At 46.2% G+C, this 23,414-nt stretch overlaps 1 protein-coding gene across 1 annotated transcript in view; it reads left to right on the top strand.

The window, feature by feature from the left end:
* Positions 1-23,414, top strand: part of ttn.2 (titin, tandem duplicate 2) — a 189,777-nt gene that overhangs the window by 137,602 nt on the left and 28,761 nt on the right. The window contains exons 192-202 of the mRNA XM_030428193.1: positions 221-508; positions 748-1,038; positions 2,056-2,343; positions 2,445-3,032; positions 3,745-3,849; positions 3,943-4,140; positions 4,239-4,535; positions 4,712-5,299; positions 5,493-5,795; positions 5,901-22,994; positions 23,080-23,376. Coding sequence (XP_030284053.1) covers positions 221-508; positions 748-1,038; positions 2,056-2,343; positions 2,445-3,032; positions 3,745-3,849; positions 3,943-4,140; positions 4,239-4,535; positions 4,712-5,299; positions 5,493-5,795; positions 5,901-22,994; positions 23,080-23,376 — 20,337 coding nt within the window. The remainder of the gene's footprint in view (positions 1-220; positions 509-747; positions 1,039-2,055; positions 2,344-2,444; positions 3,033-3,744; positions 3,850-3,942; positions 4,141-4,238; positions 4,536-4,711; positions 5,300-5,492; positions 5,796-5,900; positions 22,995-23,079; positions 23,377-23,414) is intronic.

Genomic DNA, 23,414 nt, shown 5'->3' on the forward strand with positions numbered 1-23,414 from the left:
ATGCCTCAGTCATTCATTTCTATTTCCATGTGCATCATGACTCATTTCAGCATGCAGATTATTTTTGCACAAAAAAATGTGTTCTCAATAATTACAAACATTCTTGTGGAACTACTATTTATGTATTAAGTATGTGCTAGCTAATACAACTTTGCTGTTAACCGAAAATAAGTTACAGTTACAGCTATGATTAAAAAGTGATCTTCTGTCCATCTTCCAGTCGCTCCTGAAGCTGAGCTGGATGCTGACCTAAGAAAGGTTCTGGTTCTGCGTGCTGGCGTCACAATGAGACTCTATGTCCCATTGAGAGGACGCCCAGCACCAAAGGTGACTTGGACAAAGGTGGACGCCAACCTGAAGGACAGGCAGGGCCTGATGATCAATACGTCAGAGTGGGACACCCTACTGATGGTTGAGGACATTAACAGATACGACGCCGGCAAATATGTCCTGTCGCTAGAGAACAGCAGCGGCTCCAAGAGTTACACCATCGTGGTCAAGGTCCTCGGTAGGAAAAATAATGAGGAAAATAGAATAGATAACATAAATCCTAGAAGTGTTCTGTTTTTAAAAAGACGGAGTCCAAATTGAACTTTTTTACATACAAGTCACCCAAACCATGCTTCCTAAAAAAGCAAAATTAGATCATGTAGTATTGTCATCGATATAACAAATAAGGTTGATAAATCTGCTGAAGTTGGGAATCTTAAACTTGATCACCAAGATGCTGTTTCTCCTCTCCTTCAGATACTCCTGGACCGCCTGTTAACCTGATTGTCAAGGAGACCTCCAGAAACCATGCTTTCATCACATGGTACGCCCCGCTGATCGATGGTGGCAGCCCGGTCAAGAGCTATGTCGTAGAGAAACGTCTGGCAGAGAGAAAAGCCTGGACCTGTGTGTCTGCAGAGTGCCCCAAAACTTCCTTTAGGATCACCAACCTGGAGGCAGGACAGGCCTACTGCTTCAGAGTGCTGGCTGAAAATGCCTATGGCATCGGAGAGGGCTGTGAGACAGCTGGCAGCGTCAGAGCATCAGGTAACTACAAGGCTTTGTAGCAGTTTTCTAAATTAGAATTGATTTTATTATTCAGTAAACAAATGTATACAGTATTACAGGATCCAACTCAAACCAAGGCCTTAATCAAGATTGTAGAAATATAAACGGCTGTTATTTTAAAATATTTTATATTTTGTACATTTTAATTCCTAAAATCAAAGTCCTATCCACACTACCAGGAGTAAGATCCTGTTAGAGAAATACTGAATCCTTCATTTACATGAATTCATGTTTCCCCAGTTTCCATCAGTTAAATCATCAACTTAGATAAAACTCAGATGTATGGTTTTAACTATGGAATGTTAATTAGATACAATAGTAGCAATTAGCCTGACTGTAATTGCACTAGAAAACAAAGACTAACCTCCAATTACCACTGGATACGGGTCTGCTGCATTGTGGCTCCGATCCAATTTTGCTCCGCCGTCCACCGTCCGGCAATCTCCACCGGTTGCGGTTTGAGTCCGCTACAGTGCAGTACGGTAGACAGCTGGCGTCTCGAGGCCGAGGAGTTTCCGTGATAATCACATGATCACTCGCGACCACAGTTATAGGTCTGTGTTATTAAAAACAACAACAGGAAGTGTTCCCGACCGAAGGATCAGCAGAAGAGCTTGTGTTTGTCTCTTTTTTGAGATTTGTGTGCTGGTGTCAACACAGAGTGTTTTATTTTGAAAAGTTATTTTGGCGCTTGACTTCCTGTCTGCTCCGTGCTAAATTCAGCTGAATTGCTGCGTCGTGCTCCGGCATCCACCAGAAATAGAAGTCCTGCGGACCTGGTGGGGATTAACACATAGACTAAAGTGAAACGTATCTGCGTATCCAGTGGAAATTGGGGGTTAGACAATCAAATGAAAAGAACTGAAACTAAGACTAATGGGCGAGATCAGTGACCAAGACCAATATACAGTATAACAAAAATGAGAAAAAACTTCCCTTTATATTCAAATCTGAAAACACATGCTCAGTCTTAACTCATCCATCCTCCCCCTTCAGAGCAACCCGGTCCAGTGGCGGACTTCAAAGCCATGAAGACTACAAATAACTCGATCAGCCTGGGATGGAAGAAGCCCATCAGCGACGGTGGAAGCCACGTGACGGCTTACATCCTAGAGCAGAGCGAAGGTGAGGAGAAGTGGAAGCAAATCCTGAAAGGCAAGAACATGTCACACACCATCGGTGAGCTGACTATGGGCAAGGAGTACTCATTCAGAGTCAAGGCACTCAACGAATCTGGAGAGGGTCCACCCACTGAGCTCACTGTCGTCGCCAAGGACCAGTTTGGTAAGAAGTTAGCCTGACTCCCTTCATGCCACCTGTGTTATAGTTCCTTGTTTTGTTTTGAGCATAATATGTTCTGATGAGCTCATTCCTTTGAATTTCAGTGCTTCCTGACTGCAACTTGAGTAGTCTGCATGACGGTTGCTGCGTGGTGAAGGAGGGCAGCACCACACGTATCAACATCCCCCTCACTGGAGTGCCCCACCCAACCGCCACCTGGAAGAAAGGTGACGTGATGCTTGGAGACACGGGCCGAATGTGCGTGGAGGCGTCTCATGGTGTCACGACTCTGCTGATCAGAGACTGCCAGAGAGGAGATGCTGACACCTACAACATCAACGTAAGGAACAGTGCCGGCTCCAAGGACTGCAAGTTCCAGCTGAAGGTAGTGGGCAAGCCTGGCATCTGCACTGGGCCTATTAAGTTTGATGAGATCACCGCTGATGGCATCACCCTGGAGTGGGAACCGCCTAAAGATGATGGTGGTGCTGAGGTGTCCAACTACATCGTTGAAAAAAGGAGGACCACAGATAACAAATGGGCCACAGTAGCTTCAGCCATTCAGAAGACGACCATGAGGGTGATCAGGCTCCACGATGGAATAGAGTACATCTTCAGAGTGTTTGCTGAGAACAAGTATGGGGTTGGAGAGTATCTGAGGTCTGACCCAGTCATCGCACGCCATCCATTTGGTGAGTGTCACACTCAGAATACATTATGGCCTGAGGAAGTCACATGACTAAAGGGTTAGAAGTTTTGCACAAGCTGCGATTATATTTACTTTAAAAGTGTAATTTGGTCCACACTTGCATCTTATTTTTAGTTTACATTTATGAACCTACTGTTGTTGGAAATAGTGTAATTTTCTTGAATCTAGTGATCTTCCTTTTCAGTCTTGTTTTAAGATACCGACTGATTGCAAAAAAATATCTTAAATTAGTGACTATACTTCACCCTCCACGCTTGTAGGAAAATTGGCTTTGGTTGTGTTTGTGTTGTGTTGTGTAATTCTTTTTTTTTTTTTTGTTACCTGCCTAATTGTGACCTGATTTAAAAATGCCAAAGGATCTGCATGGAGAATGTATCTTTATCCACTATTATTCATTTTTTAACATTCTTTTTTTTATAGAAATTGATAAAAATACATATGTGTATGTTAGATTAGCTTTTTCGAAAGTTCAGTTTTTAGGTGGACGGACAATGTTTTAATGAAAATCATAATGAGTAATGTCACATATGCAAGAACAGTAAATATGTTTCATGAAAACAATTAAAGCATGATCGGTCACTTGTGGTCATGTGAAGACTTTTCACACTCACTATGGTTTGTATTTTCACATCTTACATGGCTACTTCATGTCTTTCCTAATCATTCCAAACATTGTGTTTCTTTGCTTCCTCCAGATGTGCCAGAGGCGCCTGCTCCTCCAGAAATAGTGAGCATCCGCCATGAGTCAGCCATCCTGACTTGGGCTGATCCAAAAGACACTGGTGGCTCCCCAATTACTGGTAACAGACTGTGATAGATAAAAGTTTGTAGTTAAACATGAGCAAATAACAAAATGTAGTCACCATGACTAACTCATTTTGTGTTCTCTCTAGGATATCATGTGGAGTTTAAGGAGAGGAACAGTCTGATGTGGAAACGGGCCAGTAAGACTCCTCTGAGAGTAAAGGAGTGTAGAGTCACTGGCTTGATAGAGGGACTAGAGTACGAGTTCAGAGTGATGGCCATGAACGTGGCTGGTCTTGGAAAGGCAAGCAGGGTCACTGAGGCTGTGGTAGCCCTGGATCCTATTGGTGAGTTCACTGATCTTACATTTTTTACTCTAATTTTAAGACCTAATGTGTTCTGTGTTTTCTGTATGTGTTTAAACATTTACTTTGTGTTCTGCTAGATCCTCCTGGCAAGCCTGATGTGATAAATGTCACCAGGAGCACAGTCACACTGATTTGGACAGCTCCCAAATATGACGGTGGCCATAAGCTGACTGGCTACATGGTGGAGAAGCTAGAGGCTGGTGGCAAGACCTGGATGAAGGCCAATCATGTAAACATCCAGGGTTGTGCCTTTACTGTGACTGACCTGACAGAGGGATCTCAGTATCAGTTCAGGATCAGGGCCAAGAATGCTGCTGGGGCTATTAGTGTCCCTTCAGAGCCTACTGAGCTTCTGACCTGCAAGGATGAGTATGGTAAGCTGAGCGGCAAACTAATTTTGGTGGTTTAGTGTTTTAAAAAAACTGGGTGAAAGTAGATTGTTTGTTTTTCTGTTGTAAAAAATATCAGGTTCAAACACATACTGTCTTGACTTTGAATATATGATTTGTGTAGACAGTAGTAACACCACTTGCTTCCATCCTCTCTGCAGAGCCTCCGACAATCACTATTGACCAAGACATGAAGGATGGTGTATCAGTCAGGGCGGGAGACACCATCGTGATCTCAGCCTCCAAGATTGTGGGCAAACCGCCACCCACTTCTGTCTGGTCAAAGGGAGGACGTGAGTTCAAGACCTCTGACATTGTCACCATCACCAGCACTCCCACCTCCTCCACCCTATCAATCAAGTATGCAAGCCGGAAGAACACAGGAGAGTACACGATCACTGCTAGCAACCCCTTCGGTATTAAGGAAGAACACATTAAAGTGAAGGTGTTGGACGTACCTGGGCCTCCAGGCCCCATCGAAGCCAGCAACATTTCAGCTGAGAAGTGTACTCTGACCTGGCTTCCACCAGACGAAGATGGAGGCTGCTCCATCAAGTCCTATATCCTTGAGAAGAGAGAGACCAGCCGTCTGCAGTGGACCAAGCTAGCCGAAAACGTCATAGACTGCAGATATGTAGCCAGTAAATTGATCAAGGGCAACGAGTACATCTTTAGAGTGTCTGCTGTGAACCAGTATGGCACTGGAGACTCAAGCCAGTCTGGTCCAGTCAAAATGGTTGACAGCTTCCGTAAGTTGTTTATATATAGCTATAATTTGTTAAATGTTAAAGAATAAAATGAACTGACTAAAAATTAATTTTTCCAGTCAATCATAAAACTCTAAAAGTCATTTAAAGTGGAAGAGGTTCATTTCCTCACCAACTAAATCTGTGAACCTAAGGATAACTAACAAAATTTTTCTTGTTTGTTTTGGTTATACAGGTCCACCAGGTCCCCCCTCAGCCCCAGAGATTGATAATGTTAGTAGGAATGCTGTCACCATTTCATGGAGGAGACCAGCACAGGACGGGGGAAGTGACATTAGAGGATATTGTGTAGAGAGGAAAGAAAGGAGAGGAATGAGATGGGTCCGAGCCTGTAAGAGGACAGTCCCTGACCTGCGCTTTAAGGTGCAAGGACTAAGTGAGGGAGTAGAGTATGAGTTTAGAGTCACTGCTGAGAACAAAGCTGGATTTGGGGAGCCAAGTGAGCCATCACAACCTGTAATGCCAAAGGACATTGTGTGTAAGTAAAGCTGGACTTCCTATTTAATTCTGAATTGCTTTTAAAAGCCCAAATAACTAACTAAAAGAACTGAAAATAATTTTCAACTCTTTTCTTGTTTATCAGATCCACCTGGTCCTCCTTCTAACCCCAGAGTTACAGACACTACAAAAACCACAGCCACCTTTTCCTGGGGCCGACCCTTCTATGATGGTGGTCTTGAAGTAGAGGGATATATTGTTGAATACAAAAAGGAGGGGCATGATGACTGGGAGACAGAAACACAGTACCCATTGAAAGCTACTGAATATGTAATTGGTAAACTTCAAAAAGGAGGCAAATACCACTTCAGAGTCTGTGCAGTAAACTCAGAGGGAGTTGGTGAGCCTGCAGAAGTGGAGAAAGTAACTGAACTGGTGGACCAGGAATCGCTACCAGACTTTGAGCTGGATGCTGAACTCAGGAGAACCCTGGTGGTCAGGTGCCGTGCTTCAATCCGTATGTTTGTTCCCATCAGAGGTCGTCCTGTTCCTGAAGTAACTTGGAGCAAAGATGATACCAACCTGAAACAACGTGCACACATTGACACCACAGAGTCCTACACTCTGCTGGTTATTCCTGACTGCACCAGATATGATGCTGGAAAGTATAACCTTTGTCTAGAGAATGTTGCTGGAAAAAAGACCGGCTTTGTTAATGTGAAAGTTCTAGACACACCAGGACCACCAGTCAACCTCATACCTCGAGAGATCACTAAGAACAGCATCACCCTCCAGTGGGAAATCCCCATAATTGATGGTGGTTCTAAGATTCACAACTACATTGTTGAAAAGAGAGAGGCCACCAAGAAGGCCTACACAGTGCTTAGCACCACATGGCAGAAGTGTTCGTTCAAGATTCCAGACCTTGTGGAGGGAACTTACTACTACTTCCGTGTCACTGCTGAGAATGACCTGGGCGTAGGTGAGCCAGCTGAAACCCCTGAGCCAATCAGGGTGTCCCAGGCCCCTTCTGCACCCGAAAACTTGTATGTTACTGATGTGACAGCTGACAGTGCCAGCCTGGCATGGATCAAGCCCCTTCATGATGGTGGCAGTTTGATCACCGGATATGTTATTGAGGCCCAGAAGAAAGATACTGACCAGTGGGTCCATATGGCCACTATCAAGGCTTTGGACTACACTGTCACAGATCTGATTGAGGGAGCAGAATATACCTTCCGCATAATGGCTGTCAATGCATCTGGCAGGAGTGATCCCCGCGAGAGTAGGCCTGCTATTATCAAAGAGCAGACTTCCGCTCCTTCCTTTGACCTACGTGGAGTCTACCAAAAAACGGTCATCGCCAAGTCAGGTGACCGTGTCAAGGTGGAGATTCCAGTGCTCGGCAAACCAAGACCTGTAGTTTCCTGGAAGAAGGGTGACATATCACTAAAGGAGACACAGCGAATCAACACTGAAACCACACAAACATCAACTATCCTCAACATCGGTGAGATCAAGAGAACTGATGGAGGCCAGTATTCCATGACAGGAAAAAACATGCTGGGTACAGTGACTGAGACAATCACAGTCCTGGTCCACGATATTCCAGGTCCTCCCACAGGTCCAATCAAACTGGATGAGGTCTCATGTGATTATGTTCTCATGTCCTGGGAGGCGCCTGAGAATGATGGGGGCGTACCCATCAATAACTATATTGTTGAGATGCGGGAGACTACTGGTACTTCCTGGGTTGAGTTGGCGGCTACGGTGATTCGCACCACATTCAAGGCAGCCCGACTCAACACTGGAACCCAGTATCAGTTCCGTGTGAAGGCCCAGAACAGATATGGCATTGGACCAAGCATTATCTCTGAATCAGTAGTCGCTGCCTATCCATTTGATGTGCCAGGCCAGCCAGGCACTCCTGTAGTCACATCTTTCAACAAGGATGCAATGACTCTGAGCTGGAATGAGCCTTCCTCTGATGGAGGTAGTGTCATCCTAGGCTATCATGTGGACAGAAAAGAGAAAAACAGCATTCTGTGGCAGAGAATCAGCAGAGCACTTGTTGTTGGAAATATCTTTAAATCAACAGGCCTTGTTGATGGAATCGCATATGAACACCGTGTTACTGCTGAAAACATGGCCGGTCTCAGCAAGCCAAGCAAACCATCTGAGCCTATGTATGCTCTGGACCCAATCGACCAACCAGGCAGGCCTGTGGCACTTAATATCACCAGACATGAGGTAACACTGTCATGGAGAAAACCAGAGGGAGATGGTGGATTTTCCATCACTGGATACACAGTAGAGAGGAGAGAAATGCCCAATGGACGCTGGCTTAAAGCCAACTTCAACAACATCCTAGAAACCATCTACACAGTCAGTGGTCTGACGGAAGATGCAACATATGAATTCCGTGTGACTGCCAGAAATTCAGCTGGTGCTGTTAGCGCTCCATCGCAATCATCAGAGGCAATCACATGTAGAGATGACATTGAAGAGCCCAGACTTGATGTTGATGCATCATACAGCAGCAATGTTGTTGTTATGGCAGGCGAGGTGTTCAAGCTAGAAGCCAGTGTGACTGGCAGGCCACTCCCATCTCTGGTATGGACCAAGGAAGGAAAGGAGCTTGTGGATACAGCCAAGCTAGAGATAAAGACATCTGACTTCAACACAACTCTAATAAACAAAGAATCTCTGAGGAGAGACGGAGGTGTTTTTACTTTGACTGCCAGCAATCCTGGTGGCTTTGCCAAGTTCACATTCAATGTCAAGGTACTTGACAGACCAGGACCACCAGACTCCCTCACTGTTACTGACGTCGCTGCTGAGAAATGTGTCCTTAACTGGTTGCATCCAACACATGATGGTGGTGCCAAGATTGAGTACTTTATCATTCAGAGGCGTGAGACCAGTAGGTTGGCATGGACAAATGTGGCGACAGACCTTCAGGCAAACAGGTTCAAGGTCACCAAGCTTCTGAAGGGCAATGAGTACATCTTCAGAGTCATGGCTGTTAATAAGTATGGTGTGGGTGAGCCCCTTGAGTCTGAGCCTGTCATCTGTGCCAACCCCTATGTCCCCAGTGACCCACCACAGCAGCCTGAAGTCACTACCATTACCAAGGACTCCATGGTTGTCTGCTGGGAGCGCCCTGAACACGATGGAGGCAGCAGAATAAACACCTACATAATTGAGAGAAGGGATAAAACTGGTTTGCGCTGGGTGAAGTGCAATAAGAGGACTGTAACTGATCTGCGATTCAAAGTCTCAGGCCTCACACCAGGACATGAGTATGAATTCAGAGTTTTTGCTGAGAACAATGCTGGTCTAAGCCAGCCTAGTCCTTCCAGTCCATTCTACAAAGCTGTAGATACCATTTTCCAGCCTGGACCTCCAGGAAACCCAAGAGTGCTGGACACATCCAAGTCGTCTATCACCCTTGCCTGGAACAAGCCTGTCTATGATGGTGGTTCTGAAATCACTGGTTACATTGTGGAGACTTGCCTCCCTGAGGAAGATGAGTGGACAATTCACACTCCCAAGAAGGGATGGACAGCTATGTCTTTCACCATCACCAATCTAAAGGAAAACCAAGAGTACAAAATAAACATCTGTGCCACAAATTGTGAAGGAGTCGGAGAGCCTGCAGCTGTTCCTGGATCTCCAAAAGCAGAAGACAGACTGCTTCCTCCAGAAATTGAACTTGGGGCAGAGCTGCGTAAGGTTGTTTGCATCAGAGCCTGTAGCACACTCAGACTCTTTGTTCCTATTAAGGGCAGACCAGCACCTGAGATAAAATGGTCAAGAGAGCATGGAGAATCCCTGGACAGAGCTAACATTGAAATCACCTCATCATTTACCACTCTTCAGGTAGAAAATGTTGACAGGTTTGATGGAGGTAAATACATCGTGACTGTAGAGAATGCCTCAGGAAGCAAGACAGCTTTTGTTAATGTCAGAGTGCTAGATACTCCTGGAGCACCTCAGAATCTGATTCTCAAGGAGGTCACTAGAGATTCTGTTTCCCTTGTGTGGGATGCACCTCTGATTGATGGTGGTTCCAGAGTCCGCAACTACATTGTGGAGAAGCGTGAGTCAACCAGAAAGGCCTATTCAACAGTCTGTGCCAGCTGCCATAAGTCTAGTTGGAAAGTTGGAGAGCTGGATGAAGGAAAGATGTACTTCTTTAGAATCCTGGCTGAAAACGAATATGGTATTGGGCTCCCAGTAGAGACTCTTGAGCCCATTAAAGTGTCAGAGAAGCCTTTACCACCAGGTAAAGTGTCCCTTGGTGAAGTTACCAGCACAAGCGTCACACTAACCTGGGAAAAGCCTGACCATGATGGTGGCAGCAGAATCACAGGCTATATTGTTGAAATGCAGGGTAAAGGCAGTGAGAAATGGACCCAGGTTATGGTGGTAAAGACCAATGAGGCTGTTGTAACTGGCCTTACACAAGGAGAGGAGTACATGTTCCGTATCTCAGCTGCCAATGAAAAGGGAATGAGTGACCCACGTCCTCTGAGTGTGCCTGTGGTGGCTAAAGACCTGGTCATTTCACCAACCTTCAAACTGCATTTTACCACATTCAGTGTGCTAGCAGGAGATGACCTCAAGATAGATGTGCCTTATGCTGCCTGTCCTAAGGCTACAGCAACTTGGCTAAAAGGAGGTGTTGTTCTAAAGGAGACAACCAGAGTTAATGCTGAAGCCACAGACAAAAACCTTCTCCTGGTTATTAAGGAGGCTTGCAGAGATGATGTGGGTTCATACACTGTCAAACTGACCAACACAGTTGGAGAGGCATCTATGGACATCAGTGTTGTTGTTCTAGATAAGCCTGGTCCTCCAACAGGCCCTATAAAGCTGGATGAGGTCACTGCTGACAGTGTGATCCTGTCCTGGAATCCACCAGAGTATGACGGTGGTTGCACTATCAACAATTACATTGTTGAGAAGAGAGACACATCTACCACTAATTGGCAAATTGTGTCAGCAACAGTGGCCAGAACCACAATCAAGGCAGCCCGTCTGAAGACCGGATGTGAGTACCAGTTTAGGATTGCTGCAGAGAATAGATATGGAAAGTCTTCAGTTCTGCTTTCTGATACCATTGTTGCTCAGTATCCATTTGAAGTGCCCAGCCAGCCACACTCTGTTGTGGTCCAGTCAGCCACCAAGGAAAGCATGGTGGTTGTTTGGGAGAAACCCAGCAATGATGGTGGAAGCAAAATTCTGGGTTACCACTTGGAGCTCAAAGAGAGAAACAGTATACTGTGGGTGAAACAGAACAAACAACTTATCCCAGAGACAAGATTCAAGGTTGTCGGCCTTGAGGAAGGTATTGATTATGAGTTCAGAGTCTATGCTGAGAACATTGTTGGCCTCAGCAAAGCCAGCAAACTGAGTGAAATGCAAGTGGCCAGAGATCCTTGTGACAGACCAGGAAAACCAGAGGCTGTAATTGTGACAAGAAACAAAGTGACGCTCAGATGGACCAAACCTGAGTATGATGCTGGTGTCAAGATCACAGGTTATGTGGTTGAGAAGAAGGAGGGATCTGGCCGCTGGATGAAGGCCAGTTTCACAAACATAATTGAAACTGAATTTGTTGTCACAGGACTTACTGAAGATCAGACTTATGAGTTTCGTGTAATCGCCAGGAATGCAGCAGGTGTTTTCAGCCAGCCCTCTGACTCTACTGGAGCTATCACTGCCAAGGATGAGGTTGATCCACCCAAGATTGACTTGGAAGCTAAGTATTCCCAGGCTGTCGTAGTTAATGCTGATGACACTTTCAGGCTTGAGGCTTCTATATCTGGTAAGCCTGTGCCCACAGTACACTGGCTGAAGGAGGGCCATGCGATTACTGAAGCTGCTCGCCTCGAGATTAAGAATACAGATTTTACAGCTTGTATAGTTGTTAAAGAAGCCATCCGTGTTGATGGAGGACAATATACTTTGCTAGTAAAGAATGTTGGAGGAGAGAAGTCTGTTAACATCAATGTCAAGGTCCTAGACAGGCCAGGTCCACCTGAGGGCCCTATCTCAATCTATGGAGTCACCAAAGAGAAATGCTCCATTTCCTGGAAACCTCCTTTGCAAGATGGTGGTAGTGATGTTTCCCATTATATCGTTGAGAGAAGGGAAACCAGCAGACTGGTTTGGACTGTAGTTGAACCGAAGGTTCAGACATTGAACTTGAAGATCACAAAACTTCTTCCTGGAAATGAGTACATCTTCAGAGTGATTCCAGTCAACAAATATGGAGTTGGTGAGCCTCTGGAATCTGACCCGATGATTGCCAGAAATCCATTTGTCACTTCCAACCCACCAACTGAGGTAGAGGTCTCCACAATCACCAAAGACTCTATGGTGGTGACATGGGAGAGACCAACCAATGATGGTGGCAGCCCCATCCAGGGATACATTGTTGAAAAACGTGACAAGGATGGTGTGAGATGGACTAGGTGCAACAAGCGCACGGTGAGTGAGCTGCGCTTCAGAGTGACAGGGCTCATAGAAAACCACAGCTATGAATTCAGAGTTGCTGCTGAGAATGCTGCAGGTGTTGGCACACCTAGTGCACCAACAGTGTACTACAAGGCATTGGATCCCATCTTCAAAGCAGGCCCACCAAACAACCCCAAGGTGGTGGACACATCTAGGTCCACTGTTTCCCTGACATGGGGCAAACCTATCTATGATGGCGGCTGTGAGATTCAGGCTTACATTGTTGAGGCTTGCAATGGGGCATCTGATGAGTGGTTTATGTGTACTCCTGCCTCTGGAATCACTGACACTAAGTTTACAGTGAAAAAACTTCTGGAGAAGCATGAGTACCAATTCAGAGTGTGTGCCATCAACAAAGTTGGTGTGGGTGAGCATGCTGATTTTCCAGGAAAAATTATTCTGGAGGAGAAGCTTGAGGCTCCTGATCTTGAACTGGATTCCGATATGAGAAAGATGATCAACATTAGATCAGCAAGCACTCTCAGGCTGTTTGTCCCTGTTAGAGGTCGTCCAGCACCTGAGGTGAAATGGGGCAAGGCTGAGGGTGAGATTAAGGAGACTGCACAGATTGACAATACTGGCAGCTACGCTTCACTTGTCATTGAGAATGTTGACAGATTTGACAGTGGGAAGTACACCCTGACTGCAGAGAATGCCAGTGGCGTGAAGTCAGTATTTATCAGTGTCAGAGTCCTTGATTCACCTAGTCCACCAACCAACTTCATAGTCAAAGAGATTACCAAGAATTCTGTCACTCTTACATGGGAGCCTCCACATCTGGATGGTGGCTCAAAGATTAAGCATTATATTGTTGAGAAGCGTGAAAGCACCAGAAAAGTTTACTCTCCCATCACCACCTGCAACAGAATGTCATGGAAGGTTGAACCTCTTCCAGAGGGTGGTATCTTCTTCTTTAGAGTCTTGGCTGAGAATGAGTATGGTGTTGGTCTCCCAGCTAAAACTATAGAACCAATTAAGATATCTGAGAAGCCTCAGCCACCTGGAAAAGTCAGTGTTGTTGATGTCACTTGTAGCACAGTAACTCTTGCATGGGAGAAGCCTGAACATGATGGCGGCAGCAGGATCAGTTACTATGAAATTGAACTGGCACCCAAGGACAGTGAAGCTTGGTCTGTGTGTGCTAGTGTTAAGGCACTGGAGACTGTAGTGACAAACCTACTTAAGGGAGAGGAGTACCAGTTCAGAGTTGCTGCTGTAAATGACAAGGGCAAAAGTGATCCTAGACAACTGGTCCAATCAGTTGTAGCAAAGGATCTAGTGATTGAACCTGCTGTAAGACCAAAAGCGAGCAACTACAGTGTCCAGGTGGGATATGACCTCAAGATTGAGGTCCCGATTGCTGGTCATCCAAAGCCAACCATCACTTGGACCAAGGATGGAGCTGCCCTTAAGCAGACAACTAGAGTCAATGTCACGGACTCAGCACGTCACACCACTCTCACCATAAAGGATGCCACCAAAGAGGATGGTGGCATGTACAGCATCAATGTTGCCAATGCCCTGGGTTCCAAGGATGCTACTATTGAGGTGATCACCCTGGACAGACCAGGGCCACCAACAGGCCCTGTCAAGTTGGAGGATATCAGTGCTGAGAGTATCACTCTTAGCTGGGAACCTCCTACATATACAGGTGGCTGCCAAATCTCCAACTATGTAGTGGAGAAGAGAGATACAACTACAACCAACTGGGTGGTTGTATCTGCCACTGTGGCCCGAACCACGCTTAAAGTGAGCAATCTGAAAACAGGGGCTGAATACCAGTTCAGAATCTATGCTGAGAATAGATATGGAAAGAGTTATGCAATTGACTCAGCGCCTGTTTTGGCACAGTATCCATTCCAGGAGCCTGGCCCACCAGGAACACCATTTGTTTCTTCATATACTAAAGACTATATGGTGGTGGAGTGGCACAAACCCCCATCTGATGGAGGCAGTGCCATCTTGGGCTACCATTTGGAGAGGAAAGAGAAGAACAGTATCCTCTGGACAAAGATCAATAAAATGCTCATCCAAGACTGCAGGTTCAAATCTACTCCTCTTGAGGAAGGCATTGAGTACGAGTACAGAGTTTCTGCTGAGAACATTGTTGGCATTGGAAAATGCAGCAAAGTCTCTGAAGTTTATGTAGCCCGTGACCCATGTGATCCTCCTGGCTGCCCTGAGGCTTTGATTGTGACCAGGCACTCAGTGAAGCTTAAATGGACACCTCCACAGTATGATGGTGGAAGCTTAATTACTGGCTATGTAGTGGAGAAACGTGATCTTCCTGAAGGAAAGTGGATGAAGGCTAGCTTTGCAAACATCATTAACTATGAATTCACAGTTACTGGCTTGACAGAAGACAATAAATACGACTTTAGAGTAATTGCAAGGAATGCAGCTGGTGCTGTCAGCAAGCCTTCTGAGAGCACAGGATCCATCACAGCAAAGGATGAAGTTGAACCACCTAAGTGTGAGACAGATTCTATGTATAACCAGACCCTTGTTATCAATGCTGGGGAGACTTTCAGCCTGGAGGCCATTGTGGAAGGAAAGCCCATCCCCACAGCTCAGTGGTTCAAAGGAAATGTTGAGGTGGAAAAATCAGCAAGAGCTGAGATACAAAATACAGACTTCAAGGCTTTGCTTGTTGTGAAGGATGCCATCAGAGTGGATGGCGGACAGTACACACTGGTTCTGACTAATGTGGCTGGAACTAAAACTGTCCCATTCAGTGTGAAGGTCCTGGACAGACCAGGCCCATCAGAGGGACCTCTTACTGTCAGCAACGTCACAGAGGAAAAGTGCTCACTGTCATGGCTGCCACCCAGGCATGATGGAGGCGCTAGCATTTCTCACTACATTATTCAAAAGAGAGAAACAAGCCGCCTGGCATGGACTGTCGTCTCTGGTGATTGTGGAGCTACCATGTTCAAGGTTACCAAACTATTGAAGGGCAATGAGTACATTTTCAGAGTCATGGCTGTCAACAAATATGGTGTTGGTGAACCTCTTGAATCAGTGCCAGTTATCATGAGAAATCCATTTGTTCCTCCTGGCTCACCTCAGGAGCTTGAGATCACCAACATTACCAGGGACTCCATGACTGTCTGTTGGAACCGCCCAGAGACCACTGGAGGCAGTGAAATCGTTGGTTACATTGTTGAGAAGAGAGACAGAGCTGGAGTGAGATGGACCAAGTGCAACAAACGCAGAGTGACAGACTTGCGTTTCAGAGTAACAGGACTGACTGAGGACCATGAATATGAATTCAGAGTTTCTGCTGAGAATGCAGGTGGAGTGGGTCAGCCAAGTCCATGTACACCTTACCTCAAAGCCTGTGACCCCACCTTTGAGCCAGGTTCTCCCACCAATGCTCATGTGGTCGACACAGCTAAAGACTCCATCAGTGTCGCCTGGCATCGGCCTATCTATGATGGTGGGTGTGAGATTAAAGGATATGCTGTAGAAATTACGAAGGCCGATGAGGAGGAGTGGACGATATGCACCCCACCCTCTGGAGTTAATGCTACCAAGTTTACCATCACCAAGTTGATAGAGCACCAGGAATACAAGGTGCGCATATGTGCCATCAATAAGTTGGGTGTTGGTGAGCCCACTGAGATCCAAGGAGTTGTGAAACCTATCGATAAGATTGATCCTCCAGAAATGATTCTAGATTCACAGCTTAGAAAGGGAATAGTTGTTCGTGCAGGAGGCTCAATGAGAATCTGCATTCCATTCAAGGGACGTCCAACTCCCGAGGTCAGCTGGGCCAAGGAGGATGGAGAACTGCCAAGTAAGGTTCAGATAGAGACTGGTGAAGACTATACCCAGCTCTCCATTGACATCTGTGATAAATATGATGCTGGAAAATACATCCTCAACTTGGAAAATAGTGCTGGCACAAAATCAGCCTTTGTCTCTGTTAAAGTTCTGGACACTCCAGGGGCCCCACTGAATCTAACAGTAAAAGACATTACGAGGCAAAGCGTCACTCTGACCTGGGAGCCTCCACTTATAGATGGTGGTGCAAGAATCAAGAATTTCCTGGTTGAAAAGCGCGAGTCCACCAGGAAGGTTTACTCTAATGTAGACAACAAATGCACAAAGACAAGCTACCGTATCACTGGCCTCACTGAGGGAACTATTTACTATTTCAGAGTCTTGGCAGAAAACGAGTTTGGCGTGGGACAGCCAGCTGAGACAGAGGACTGTGTGAAGACCTCTGAGCCTCCTCTGTCTGTGGGTAAGGTCACTTTGACAGGAGTGACAAAAACCACAGCCTCACTTTCCTGGGAGAAACCTGATCATGATGGAGGGAGCAGAATCATGGGCTACTACATTGAGATGCAGCCTGTCGGCTCAGAGGAATGGGTGGTGGCAACCACAACAAAAATCTGTGAGGGCACTGTCACAGGCCTCAGTGCAGGACATGAGTACCTGCTTAGAGTGTCAGCTTTCAATGAGAAGGGCAAGAGTGACCCCAGGGCTCTGGCTGCCCCAGTCACTGCTAAAGATGTAACTATTGAACCCAGATTCAAGATGAGATTCAACACTTACAGTTTACCATGTGGTGATGATCTGAAGATTGATATTTCAGTGCTTGGACACCCTGTTCCCAAGGTGGAATGGAAGAAGGATGGACAGGCTCTTAAGGAGACAACTAGACTAAATGTAACTAGCACACCATCATCAACTAAACTGTGCATCAAGGATGCAAATAGGGAAGATTCTGGTAAATATACAGTCACAGCCACAAGCAGTGTAGGAACAGCTACAGAAGAGATTACGGTTATTATTCTTGATAAGCCTGGCCCACCCACAGGCCCTGTGAAGATTGAGGAGGTGAGCTCTAATTATGTCAGTCTGTCATGGGAGCCACCACAGTATACTGGAGGCTGTCAGATCAACAACTACATTGTGGAGAAGAGAGACACCACCACAACAGCATGGCAAATAGTATCTGCAACTATTGCCAGGACAACCATCAAAGTCACCAAGTTGAAGACTGGAGTTGAATATCAATTTAGAGTGTCTGCTGAGAATAGATATGGAAAGAGTTCTGCCATTCTATCTGATGCTGTTATTGCTCAGTATCCATTCAGTGAGCCTGCTGCACCAGGAACACCAATTATTTCTGCTGCAACAAAGGATAACATGGTTGTTGAGTGGAAAGCTCCCACCAACAATGGAGGAAGCCCCATCCTTGGCTATCACCTTGAGAGGAAGGAGAAAAACAGCCTCTTGTGGACTAAACTTAACAAGCTGCTAATCCCAGACACTCGTTTTAAGACTACAGAGTTGGAAGAAGGTATTGAGTATGAATTCAGAGTTTATGCTGAGAACATTGCTGGACTCAGCCCAGTTAGCAAGATCTCTGTGAGTACAGTAGCCAGGGACCCCTGTGACCCACCAGGCACTCCTGAGGCTATTGAAATCACCAGAAACTTTGTGACACTCCAGTGGACCAGGCCTCAGTATGATGGAGGCAGTGCAATCACTGGCTATGTGATTGAGAGAAGGAAGCACCCTGATACCCGCTGGATGAAGGCTAGCTTCACCAACGTCACTGACACCCAGTTCACAGTCACTGGCCTGACTGAGGACTGTGTGTATGAGTTCAGAATCATTGCCAGGAATGCTGCTGGCATTTCCAGCCGTCCCTCTGAAAGCACAGGCGAAATTACTGCCAAAGATGAAATTGAGGCTCCAGATGCAACCTTGGATTCTAAATTCAAGGATCTGACTGTTGTTAATGCCAGTGAGACATTCATCATTGATGCAGACTACATTGGCAAGCCTCTGCCTGAGGTCACTTGGTTAAAGGAAGGAAAAGAGATTGACAAAACTACTCCAAGAATGGAGATCAAGACCACACTAACACGTACCATCCTGACAGTCAAAGACTGCATCAGGGTGGATGGTGGCCACTTTGTCCTCAAACTTGTCAATGTGGGAGGAGTCAAGATGATCCCAGTTAATGTTAAAGTTCTGGATAGACCTGGTCCTCCAGATGGCCCACTAGAAGTCAAAGGGGTTACAGCTGAGAAGTGTTATCTGCACTGGAACCATCCTTCACATGATGGTGGAGCAAGTATCTCTCACTACATCATTGAGAAGAGAGAGACCAGTCGTTTGTCATGGACCATGGTTGAGCCTAAGATACAAGCAATCAGCTACAAAATCACGAAACTCCTGCCTGGCAATGAATACATCTTTAGAGTCACTGCTGTGAATAAATATGGTGTTGGTGAGCCTTTGGAATCTGACCCTGTTATTGCTCGAAATCCCTTCACCACTCCCAGTGCCCCCTCCTATCTAGAGGCTGGTGCTGTCACAAGGGACTCCATAGTGCTTACTTGGGAGAGACCAGAGGATAATGGAGGAGCTGAGATTGAAGGATATATCCTTGAAAAGCGTGACAAGGATGGCATCAGATGGATGAAGTGCAACAAGAAGAGACTGAATGACCTGAGATTCAGATGCACTGGTCTTTTAGAGGGCCACTCCTATGAATTCAGGGTCTCAGCAGAAAATGCTGCTGGTGTGGGAAAGCCTAGCGCACCATCTGAATACATCAAGGCCTGTGATGCCATTTATCCACCAGGGCCTCCAAATAACCCCAAAGTCACCGACCATTCAAGCACCACAGTCTCTTTGTCCTGGTCCAGACCTATCTATGATGGTGGAGCACAGATAAGTGGCTATATTGTTGAAATGAAGGAGGCAGCAGATGATGAATGGATCATTTGTACACCATATACAGGTGTCCAGGATACCCACTACACTGTAAAGAGACTTAAGGAGAATGCAGAGTACAATTTCCGCATCTGTGCTGTTAACTGTGAGGGAGTGGGAGAGCCTGTGGACCTACCTGTGTCTGTGATCGCTGCTGAGAAGCTGGAGGCTCCTGAGATTGAACTAGATGCTGACTTGAGGAAGATGGTCAATATTCGTGCCACTGCCACCTTGCGTCTGTTTGTGACAATCAGAGGAATGCCTGAGCCCGAGGTCAAATGGTCAAAGGCTGATGGCACTCTGAATGAGCGTGCCCAGATTGACGTCACAAGCTCTTACACAATGCTGGTGATTGAAAATGTTGACAGATTCGACACTGGCAAATATGTACTGACCCTTGAAAATCTCAGTGGCTCTAAATCAGCCTTCATCAATGTCAGAGTTCTGGACTCCCCAAGCGCTCCTACCAACTTGGAGGTTAAGGATGTGAAGAGAAGTTCTGTCTCTCTCTCCTGGGAGCCTCCTCTAATTGATGGTGGGGCTAAGATATCACACTACATTGTGGAAAAGAGAGAGCAGAAAAGGATGGCTTTCACCAGTGTTTGCACCAACTGTGTGAGGAACTCTTACATCATTTCTGACCTGCAGGAGGGAGGCCGATATTATTTCCGTGTATTGGCTGTGAATGAGCTGGGAGTAGGTCTGCCTGCCTCCACAGATCAAGTCAAGGTGTCTGAGGCTCCTTTGCCTCCTGGTAAGATTGTCTTGGTAGATGTGACCCGTCATACTGTTACCCTTTCCTGGGAAAAACCTGACTATGATGGAGGCAGCAAAATTACAAATTATATTGTGGAGATGCAGCCCAAGGGAGAGGACAAATGGACTGTATGCAGTGAAGTCAAAGCACTGGAAGCAACTATTGAAGGACTCGCAACTGGAGAGGAATATGCCTTCAGGGTAATTGCTGTAAATGACAAGGGCAAGAGTGATGCTAAGCCCCTGGCTACCCCTGTAGTGGTGAAGGACATCACAATGGAGCCCATCATCAACCTGCTGTTTGATACATACAGTGTAAAAGCAGGAGATGACTTGAAGATTGATGTTCCCTTCAGAGGCAGACCTCAGCCTGAGGTGTCCTGGAAAAAGGACGGCCAGTTGCTTAAGCAGACGACAAGGGTCAATGTTCTTTCTTCAAAGACTTCATCCAAGATTTTCATCAAGGATGCAACCAAGGATGATGTAGGAAAGTATGAGATTACTCTGACTAACTCCGTTGGCACCAAGACAGCTGAAATATCTGTTATAATCCTAGACAAACCTGGCCCACCAAGCAACATTAAAGTGGATGAGGTGAGTGCTGACTTCATCTCCCTGTCTTGGGATCCTCCAACCTATGAGGGTGGATGCCAGATCAACAACTATGTGGTGGAGAAGAGAGACACTACAACAACCACATGGCAGATTGTTTCTGCAACAGTAGCCAGGACATCAATCAAAGTGTCCCGTCTGACTCAAGGAACAGAGTACCAGTTCCGTATTGCAGCTGAGAATCGTTATGGTAAGAGTCATGCCATTGACTCTGCTCCTGTTGTTGCTCAGTATCCCTTCGAGCCTCCCGGCCCTCCAACCAACCTACATGTTGCTCATGCCACCAAGTATGGCATGCTTGTGGAATGGGGCCGACCTGCCAGTGATGGTGGAAGCCCTGTTATCGGTTATCACATTGAATGCAAAGACCAAAGCAGCATCCTGTGGACCAAAGTCAACAGAGCTCTGCTAGCCGAGAACCAGTTCAAAATGACAGGCATTGAAGAAGGCCTGCTGTATCAGTTTAGAGTCTATGCTGAGAATCTTGCTGGCATTGGTCCATGCACTAAGGCCAGTGACGCTGTAGCCGCCAGGGATCCATGTGAACCTCCATGTAACCTTAGAGTCACCAACATTACCAGGACCTCAGTTTCCCTTTTCTGGGATAAGCCAGAGTTTGATGGCAGCGCAAAGGTTACTGGCTACATTGTTGAGCGTAAAGAACTTCCAAATGGCCGTTGGCTGAAATGTAACTTCACCAACCTGCAAGACACCTACTTCGATGTCACAGGCCTCACAGAAGATGTCCAATATGACTTCCATGTCATTGCTAAGAATTCTGCAGAGTTGTTGAGTGCTCCCTCTGAGAACACTGGTCCTGTCACAGTCAAGGATGATGTGGACCCTCCCACTATTATCCTGGACGATAAGTTGAGACAGCTGGTTGTCATTAAGGCTGGAGAGATCATAAGAATTGATGCTGAAATCACAGGCCGTCCACTCCCAGTTGTCTCATGGTCTAAGGATGGAAAGGAGATCCAGGCCAAGGCCAGGTGTGAAATCACCTCGACTAACTTTGCAACCACACTGATTGTCAGAGATGCTATTCGGAGGGACTCTGGCCAGTATGTCCTGACCTTGCATAATGTGGCAGGAACCAGGTCTGTGGCCATCAATTGTAAGGTTCTGGACAGACCTGGACCTTCCTCAGGTCCTTTGGCAGTATCTGGCCTCACAGCAGAGAAATGCACAATATCATGGGGACCCCCTCAGGAAAATGGTGGTGCTGAAATCATGCATTACATTGTGGAGAAACGTGAGACCAGTCGCCTTGCATGGACTCTTGTCTATGGTGACATGAAGGCAACCACCTGTAAAGTGACTAAGCTACTCAAAGGAAATGAATACATCTTCAGAGTCAGGGGAGTAAACAAATATGGTGATGGTGAGGCCCTGGAGAGTGATCCAACAAAGGCCATGGATCCATTCACTGTGCCTGCAGCTCCCACTAATGTCCAGGTCACCTCAGTTACTAGTGAGGCAATGACCATATGTTGGGAAAGACCAGTTTCTGATGGTGGCAGTAGTATCGCCGGCTATGTCATTGAAAAGCGAGAGAAAACTGGCCTTCGATGGTGCCGTGTCAACAAGAAACCCGTTTATGACCTTAGAGTCAAAGCCTCACGCCTTCGTGAGGGCAGTGAGTATGAGTACAGAGTTTTTGCAGAGAATGCTGCTGGTCTCAGTGCTCCCAGCATCCCTTGCCCACTCACCAAGGCTGAAGACCCCCAATTCCTGCCCTCACCTCCTGCTAAGCCTAAGATCATTGACTCTACAAAGTCTACAGTAACCCTGTCATGGAACAAGCCACTATTTGATGGTGGAGCACCTGTGACTGGTTACAGAGTAGAATACAGGAAGACTTTAGATGATGAATGGATTGTTGGAGTCCAGAACACCAAGAACACAGAGTTTACAGTGGTAAAATTGACACCTGGGGCTGAATATGTGTTTGTTGTCAAGTCCATTAACAAGATTGGAGTCAGTGAGCCCAGTCCTGAGTCAGATAGACAGATCGCAAAAGAAAGAGAGGAGGAGCCAGTCTTTGACATCAGCAATGAGATGAGGAAGACTCTTATCGTGAAGGATGGCAGCTCATTCACCATGACAGTGCCCTTCAGAGGCAAACCAATTCCCACAGTTACATGGACTAAGCCTGATGTTGACCTTAGAGTTCGTGCTGTAATTGACACCACAGACACCTTCACTTCCATCACCTTAGAGAAAGCAACTCGCAATGACTCTGGCAAATACACTGTCACATTGTCCAGTGTAGCTGGAACATCCTCCTTGGCACTCAATGTCAGAGTCCTGGACTCACCTGGAGCTCCTGCCCATGTAGAGGTCAAGGATGTGACCAAAACCTCTGCTACTGTGACTTGGGACACCCCGGAGAATGAGGGAGGCGGACCAGTCAAGAATTACATTGTTGATATCCGTGAGGCTAGCAAGAAAGGCTGGACCAGGTTGACTGACACATGCCACAGACTGACATACAAGGTGGCAGACCTGAAGGAGGGGGAAGTCTACTACTTCAGAGTAACAGGAGAAAATGAGTACGGTGTTGGTGTTTCTGCAGAGACCAAAGAAGGAACCAAGATCACAGGTACTGAATTCTTATTGTGCAAAATATAATACAGTTATTTCAATAAATAAATAATAAATCAAATAAATGTGTCCTCTTTTTCTAGAAAAACCAAGCCCACCACCAAAATTGGGTGTGACTGAGGTGACAAAGGAGAGTGTGACTCTGGCCTGGGCTAAACCAGAACAAGATGGAGGCAGCAGAATTACTGGCTACCTGATAGAAGCTCTGGAGAAGGGCCAGGAGAAGTGGGTTAAGTGTGGCGTAACCAAGTTCATCCACTTCACAGTTTCTGGTCTGAGGGAGAATGCTGAGTACTTCTTCAGAGTCAGAGCAGAGAACCATGCTGGATTCAGTGATATTAAGGAAATGATCACCCCTGTAATGTTGAAAGACCAACTTGGTAAGTTGCAGACTGAACTGATTGATCAGATAGTGAAT

This window comes from Sparus aurata, chromosome 9 (assembly GCF_900880675.1).
Source record: "Sparus aurata chromosome 9, fSpaAur1.1, whole genome shotgun sequence".
In the NCBI taxonomy this organism is placed as follows: Eukaryota; Metazoa; Chordata; class Actinopteri; order Spariformes; family Sparidae; genus Sparus; species Sparus aurata.